The sequence below is a fragment of the Alosa pseudoharengus genome, unplaced genomic scaffold (assembly GCF_046254945.1).
Source record: "Alosa pseudoharengus isolate Yale_2024_CS ecotype anadromous, Long Island Sound unplaced genomic scaffold, YU_APseudo_1.1 YU_APseudo_1.1_scf_24, whole genome shotgun sequence".
NCBI lineage: Eukaryota > Metazoa > Chordata > Actinopteri > Clupeiformes > Clupeidae > Alosa > Alosa pseudoharengus.
The window spans coordinates 2,536,939-2,545,173 of NW_027468689.1; the positions used below are offsets into that span (position 1 = coordinate 2,536,939).

At 40.9% G+C, this 8,235-nt stretch overlaps 1 protein-coding gene across 1 annotated transcript in view; it reads left to right on the forward strand.

The window, feature by feature from the left end:
- The first annotated feature begins 2,566 nt into the window (after window positions 1–2,566).
- Window positions 2,567–8,235, forward strand: part of map3k2 (mitogen-activated protein kinase kinase kinase 2) — a 19,243-nt gene continuing 13,574 nt past the window's right edge. Inside the window, exons 1-2 of the mRNA XM_076302825.1 lie at window positions 2,567–2,901; window positions 4,687–4,759. Coding sequence (XP_076158940.1) covers window positions 4,705–4,759 — 55 coding nt within the window. The 5' untranslated portion in view covers window positions 2,567–2,901; window positions 4,687–4,704. The remainder of the gene's footprint in view (window positions 2,902–4,686; window positions 4,760–8,235) is intronic.

Consider the following 8,235-nt stretch of genomic DNA (forward strand, 5'->3'; position numbering starts at 1 on the left):
CAAAGTAGCGGTGCGGTGGGGGTGGGGGGGGTGAGGGGTCATTTCAGAGATACATCATGTAGTCTGATGTCTTGTGCTGTGGCCATGAACTGTAGAATTTAAGGCATTTACTGGCCTTAATGCCCTACAGTCACTCTGCTGGTCAATGTTTCTGTATGTAAAAATTTATTTTAGACCAAATAGCCACTGAGGCAAACTTAAGTATTTTAGAATGTCTTTTCAATCGACAATTCTGATTAACACTCTCCTGTAAAGTAAAAACAGTAGTTTTTTTTTTATAACAGATATAAAATAGGTTTTGTGTTGAAATGCTTTGGTACAATTGCCTATCTATCTAATTCCACATGCCTACTACATTCTTAGAATGCGCCACCTAGTGGCCAGAATCTCCTCATATTTCACATTGTAAACAACTACTACTGTTTGTGCATTTTTTATACTGCACGTGTGATCGTACATGATCCTTTGATGTTTGAGATATTTAGAGATATTTAGTTCTCAATTGTATTTGTTCTATAGTTATATTGTGTCAATGCCCTTAATACGTTACATCAAAGAGGGGAGATGTGGAGTTGGCAATGTATTTGTTGAATAAGAGATGGTTATGTTGGAGCTAGCCTGCTGCAAAGGAATTTAGGCATGTTGTTGGCTAGGTGGTAGCCTTATTTGAATGTGCTTCCAATTAAGGTTACACTGTTATGCTATGGGACTAAACAGTCCGAAAGTGTCAAGGCCTCTTGGTGTAACCAATTTAATTTATTTTTCCTGTAATACTATACACCTTTCTGCCTTACCTGTATACCTTATTTTATTCTACTGAAGCTTTTACCTGCATAGATGGATGTGTGGAAAATGTGTCTGGTTAAATTAACTATCCTTTTAAACCTCATGAATGATTGTATAATGTGCAAATGGACTGTAAAAGTGTTTATAATAATGTAACCACATGCTTTTTAACAGTGTATACCTATGCAATGCACTTACTGTATTCTGTGATGAAATTGTGTAATAAACAGGGTGCTCTCTAATTGCCAATACTTGCAGTTTTACTGTCATTCTTTGAGCTTCTCGCCATGGAGACCTACAGGTTGCACTACACAAGCCCCTCACCCGCACGACTGTTGATTCTGACAGGTCAGGGCAGAGGTGTTAGGTGAGTAGGCTGGCTGCATAACAACGTCAGATGAAGTAGCCTATACCAATTAGGAAAATGACAGCACAGAAGTAGCCTATACCAATTAGGAAAATGACAGCACAGAAGAAGCCTATACCAATTAGGAAAATGACAGCACAGAAGTAGCCTATACCAATTAGGAAAATGACAGCACAGAAGCCAGTCAAAGTACCCACCAATAGATGACATCGACAGACTTTGGGAATCGTTTCAGATTTGCAAAATAATTCGGTTTTACTTCCTGAGGAGGCTGCGGTCATCCAATGTCTGCAGTAAGCTCCTCTGGACGTTTTACCAGTCTGTCATTGCCAGTGTCCTCTTTTATGCTGTGGAGGCAGCATTAAGAAGAGGGATGCTGGGTGACTGAACAGGCTGGCAAGGATAGCTGACTCTGTTGTTGGCATTGAGCAGGAGTCACTCAACTGCAGAGAAACGGACCATAAAACAGATTGTTGGTGATCATGGACAGTCATGACTGCCACCCACTACACAGCACGTTCAATAAACAGAGAAGCATGTTCAGTGGCAGACTTCTATCACTGTCATGCTCAACAGGTTGAGGAGGTCCTTTGTCCCCAGGGCCATCCAACTTTTCAATGCCACACAAAAGGTGAGGGGACAAATCGACTTTTTAGTATGAGCCTGTCTCTCTCAGCCCCTACCATCATAATTTTGTCTGCTGTCCACCTGACTGTTTCACAGGCTTTATAAGCCCTCCTACAATCTGGACTGGGGTCATAACATATACATATTAGAACGTATTCTCTGTTTTATATCATTCTTAAAGTATATTATTTTTCTTCTTTGTTAAGATATTCCAATATGTGTACATTCTTGTCTTTTCAGTCATAGTTAATATTTAAAGCAACGTTATTGCATTGTTCAATCCCTGCACTGTTTACATGGTCAATGCATCACATGGTCAGTCCACACCAGACCTTCGTAATCAATCCACACGCTCCTTTAAATTTCTCATTTTATTATTAATTTTATTATGATTTCATTTCTGTGAGTGATTTTTATGTAGCCTATGAGATATATGTGCGTTTGTTGTGTTATGGTTGTAGCCTATAAGCTAGGCCTTCTGGATGCCAAGTAGGCTATCTATCTATCTATTTAAAAAGACAAAACATGCTGTCCAAAGTCCTGTTCATACGATGGTGTAGCCTATTAAACAAAATCACATGCCATAGAGAAGAACGAAAACAGCCCGAGTGTAATTTAGCTAAAATGTGAAAATCAATCAATTAATGTATTTCGGTTCCTCTGCTGAACCTTGAGGTTGTAGTTTCCGTGCCTCTCCAATTTTCGAAAAAAAAAAAGAAAAAAAAAAAGTGCAGCAGTTGTGGACTCTTCCAACAATGTTTGTCTCGTTCCGGGGGGTGGGTACGTAGTCGAGCAGTGTTGGAAGGGCCGTTTGCATGTAAACAAAGCAGACTACTGGAGTGGATTAAGTTTTTGCAATCGCCATATTTTATAATTTTCCTTCTGTCCTGGAGACTCTCTTTCCATAAGCAACCTTATCTACATTTCGGAGGAAAATACTTTGCTGCCTGGCCTGTGGCGTGCTGAAAGTGTCGAATTATGCACTCGGGCCTTGGACTAGAGTAAAGTTCTAAGCGGACTCTTCAACTTCTGCATCCTCGCTGACGGCGCCTGTCACACGGCACTGGGCCCTCGCGGCCTTGCCTTGTGGATGAGGAAGTAAAGTGATACAACCCACCCAGGTGACACAATTTCACTACTCTACCTTTTCATAGTTTGTTTCTTTAGTGGAGAGATGCAATTATGTATTTCAGTGCGGGAATGTGTGTTTTTTAGTTACTTTGTTAGCCACGCATTTAGTCATCTATGCTAACGTTAGCTAGCAGCTAGCAAAATAAGCTCGAAGCCTTCTTCCGTCATGACAACTTGCTAGCTAGCTAAGTTAGCCATTCGTGTTTAGCCAAATGTCAACTTAATTAGGCTAATGGTAACTATATTGATAGCTAGGTTAATAGTTACCTGGTGCCAACATCAATTCAGAAAACTTAAGATTCTGTATATATGTACAGTCTCGGGAGTATTTTTGTGTATCCCTACCTACCTATAATCTAGTTGGCAACTTGAATAAAACCGGATGGATGCGTTTTAATTGGGTTTGATAGGATAGCTAGCCGTGGTGCCTAGCCAGCATTGCTTCTGTTATCGCTAGCAAGCTAATAGTGACGGTGGCATAGACATTTGGCCAGCCACTGAACATTAGCTTCGTTGTTTTCGAAAATGTGGTATGTTGTTTAACTTCTTTATAATGAGTATATTCAAAAACTATTTGTATTTTGACGCACAGACAATTGCTCGACTGTTGGTTTTTGGCCAATCTATCAAGTTAGGCGAGCTAACGGGCATTTCAGTTAGCTGATTGCACAGGTTGCTAACGTTATCGTGCTACGTTATGACTCCGTAGCTTTTCTCGCAAACTACTAGATGCGATGTCCTAATGGTCTGTGTAGACAACTATGTATTACGACTAAATTGACATGTAAATCACAATGAAAATACATGACATACAGTGATTGTCAAAGCCATTAGATTACCACTAGTTTCCCATACGGGCTAAAGTTAACTGCGCTCTTGCGTTGACAGTTAGCTACCTAGCATCGGAACGAACACGCTAGCAACTAACTAGTTAGCTTGCAAGTTGCAGAAGATGGTCACATGAATTATGTGTTTTAATTAATTATTATACATCCATATTTGTTGCTGATAAAGATGTTTCTACATCCCAAAACAACTTTTACAAGTTTAATTATTACAGTTAACCGCATGAAAATGAGGAGACAAGTTAAAAGAATCGTGTGTTGTGTTTTGACATCCTTCTGTGGTATTTGTGCGGCCCTCCGATCAATTTTAATAAGACAAAAGCATTCCTGCAAAATGCATGACAACAGACAATTACTAGTTGTCATTTGCAGATCAATACTGCTTAATTAAATGTTTTTGCGTAAACGGTGCCACGTTCTTTCCTAAAACCTGAAACACAATTAAAGGACAGCTGTCAACTGTTGAGTTTGTTTTAGAAGTACCTACTGTAGGAAATTAAACGTTTTCCTGAATGCAGTGCACGAAGTCATGGTCAAAATGTGGCTTTGGGTTGCACATGATTCACGTAAAAGGAAAGCTTCTTTGTGAGGTATTAATATAACTAATTAATATAATATAAAGTCTCCAGAGCTATGACAAGGATTGACTCCAGAGCTATGATGAGGATTTTAATTGACCAAATTGACCAATCTGATGGCTCATATGCCACTATATGTAATCATTTGATTACACATTCATGTGCCTATGACTGCTACAATTGAGAGGGACATATATGAAGGTGGTCAGTCTGCTAAGAAATGTCTATAATTAAAGCTACTTTACTTGTTAGTTCTTTTAGGTGAAAGCGCAGTTTGTGACATATGAAATACTACAAATGAAATAGTTTAATTTTTGACATAGCCTAACTCATTCTTCCTTTGGTTTGACAGGAGAAAGGAACCCATTTTATGGGCGAATCCTCTTTCCTGGACTCCTGGGTGCAACAAAACATTGTTATTATGGGTACGTATACAACAGCTTTATTTCTGACTATACAGTTACAGTATGTCATATGAACATCAACACATTACATTTACACATTGTTATCAGATAACCCATGCACTTTACAATGAAGAGGAAACCTTGCATCAGCAACCAACAAAATGTGTAGCAGCACCCACCTGGGTGTGATTGATTTGATACTGGAAAGGGGCATGCCAGCGTGCCTTTATACCAACATGCTGATCACTTAGACCTAGCAAAGGTCTTAAGGGACAAATGCAAATGACAACATGGCCTCTGCTCAGGCTTAGAGATCTACAATTCCAGCAGCTGTAGATCAGAGTGAATGTGATGTGACTCAAAAGAAAGCAATGGAGAATAGTTCTGTTTATACACACAAGATCTCTTCTAGATCTGCCACTTGCGAGTACTTATTTCTGCACTAACACGTCCCTGTCCCACTGCACCTTGATTGTTCTCTTTTTTTGATCAGTCACTTTTGATAAAAGCGTCAGCTAAATGATTAAATGTGAACGCAAACAAGATACAGCCTAGTGCTTGGGTATTTTCCCTTGTGCTCTGTTAGCGTCTTGTTTTGCAGTAATTACTGTATGAGATTGGACAGAATCTTAAAAGTGGCAAGTGCTACAGGCGTTTTTGTGCTGATGGTCAGAGGAAAACGATTCCTCGATGTATTTGTAAGAATATGATTCATTTCCTGCTCAGCTGATGCTGTTGTCACAAACCACCAGAATACAGTATGTTGCAGTGAATTTTTCAGTACCGGTGATTTCAATAGCCAGGCAAAAACAATCGTATAAGTCGCACCAGTCAAAAAATGTGTCATGAAGAGGATAAAAAACATAAACATAAATATATACTGTATATGTTGAACCGCAGGACCAGCCAAACTATGAAAAAAAGTGTGACTTATTGTCTGGAAAATACGGTAGTTGTTCATTGTGTGTTACTAAATACATTTAGTAGAAGTATTAGGTGCTGAGGTGTTTGTTCAGCTTCACACACTGAAAAAGGTCTGGGCATGACCATGCACATGACTTTTGACAATGTAATATTCAAAAATGAGATTAAACAAGCTAGCTTTTATTACATTCATTTAATTTAAAAAACAGTAGGAACCAGGGAGAAGTCTGACTTAATCAATGCACTTTGTCATTAAATGATTAAGTAACTCCTTATTGTTTCAGTTTAGTTCAGTTTTTGTCGCATACTAGAAGTCAACCCCAGGCTCCCTGCCCTTAACATCATTAATTGCTTACATGAGGGCATTTTGATTTTCATTCACACATGAAGGATGTTTAATAGACCTAGATGTCAAATAAAACCAATGAGGCAGTCACTCTCATCATAGCCTAATGGCCTCCTCATTAACCAGAGCCAGCCAGTCAGTCAGTCAAAGTGTGTTTTTCCCCATTAAGATTAAATTGAGATCAGTGGTATGGATCAGTATGTTGAATTGAAGGGGACCTACACACTGCTGCAGGCAGGCTACACCAGGCATGTAACTGAAGTGTTCCGTTCATGGAGCGTCTGCTGCAGCAATTAGCTTCCACTGTAACCAATGGAACTGGCTCTGCCACATGTGATAGTGGCGTGTATATCTGAAGAAATTAAACCAGTCTTCTAAAACTACTTTTATGCTCCACAAGTGGAGAGCTTCAGTTGTGCACCTGGTGTAGGCCGGGCATTAAGAACCGCAGGTGCTTCCCCTGCTCAAGAGTGCCAGACCCTGTGTGGGTATGACTGGGCATGGCTGGACATAGTTGACATGCCAGCTTGAGAGACTTGCACTATGAGCCAGCTGCACACCAGCGCAGACGTGAGTGTGGTGGCACGGCATGCCTCCTCATGTCAGTGTTTGATTACCACTCCATGTCCATTGTTTTTCATATAAAAATAAACCAGAATGGGCGGCTATGGGGCTGGGGTTGCTTGCAGCAGCCAGGAAAAGTTGTGGGTTCAATTCCCGGCCGCCACCGTTGTGTCTTTGAGCAAGGCACTTTACCCAGAGTTGCTTTGGGGAGTCTGGCCCTTGTAATATTTTTTTTTTTTTTAGTATATTTTTTTTTTGCGGGCTTTTTATGCCTTTAATGATAGGACAGTGGAGGATGACAGGAAGTGAGTGGGAGAGAGAGCAGGGATGGGATCCGGAAAGGACCACGGGCCGGGAATCTAACCGCCGGCGTACAGTGCAGTGTCGACATAAGTGCACCGACACTTTCTATCACTTGACCACGTACACCAACACTGACATTTTCAGCTGAGAACCATTCGATAAACATTGGATTTTATTGGGCAGCGCTGTCAACAATAAAGCTGAATTTGTAATCTGCAATCGCAGACGCTACGAAAAAAAAAAAAGAAAGCAGCCAGGCAGCTACAGCCGTACACTCTGGGGTGGGGGCATGAACCTGGGGGCTCAGGAACATGCCCCCAGAGTGTAGTGCTGTAGCTGTCTGGCTGCTTTAGCTTGTTTTAGCTTGTTTTTATTTTGCGTACCAACAGTACTCGGTGACCTCGAGAAACTGAGATCAGTGTGAAAAATCGCCGGATTTCCCCTTTAAGGCTGCACTGTCCGGAGCCCGTCCTGCCTCTCTGTGACCCTGTAGCTCAGGAGAGGGTTTACACCTGTATACGCTGGGTGGCTTGCACCTGTAGACACTGGGTAGCTTCCATAGTGAAGACGCTGTCAAGTAGTAAACTAGCAAAATTGCCAGTTTCCACTGGCAAATGGAAATGTGCTTTGTGTAACTCAAACCCTAAGTTTAAGGTCAATTTAATGTAAGGAGCTTGTGTAACCCAAACCCTAAGTTTAAGGTCAGTTTAATGTAAGGAGCTTGTGTAACCCAAACCCTAAGTTTAAGGTCAGTTTAATGTAAGGAGTTTGTGTAACCCAAACCCTAAGTTTAAGGTCAATTTAATGTAAGGAGCTTGTGTAACCCAAACCCTAAGTTTAAGGTCAGTTTAATGTAAGGAGCTTGTGTAACCCAAACCCTAAGTTTAAGGTCAGTTTAATGTAAGGAGCTTGTCAGATGTAGGCTATGATGAAGAGGACTTTCATTGCTTGCCCCTAGTGTACTAGTGTATGAATGCTTGCCCTAGTGTACTAGTGTATGAATGCTTGCCCTAGTGTACTAGTGTATGAATGCTTGCCCTAGTGTACTAGTGTATGATTGCTTGCCCTAGTGTACTAGTGTATGAATGGGGCAAGAGAGTTTCCACCGATGATGTGTTTTAAAGTAGTCAGTTAACCTGCACCTCTAAATGAGCACCAATGTGTCAGGAAGAGAGACATAACTTAGATTTTAGAAAGCTAGATACCGCATTAGACTCCTGAACGTACGTAAATAGCGTCGCCATCTTAATGGGGGCAGCAATCACTGGAGGCCAATGGAGAAGCACGTGAGACTGACTGGAAATCAGACAGGTGTCTCTGATTGCAGCAGGTGTTGCTGTCACTCCCCCATAGACAGTAA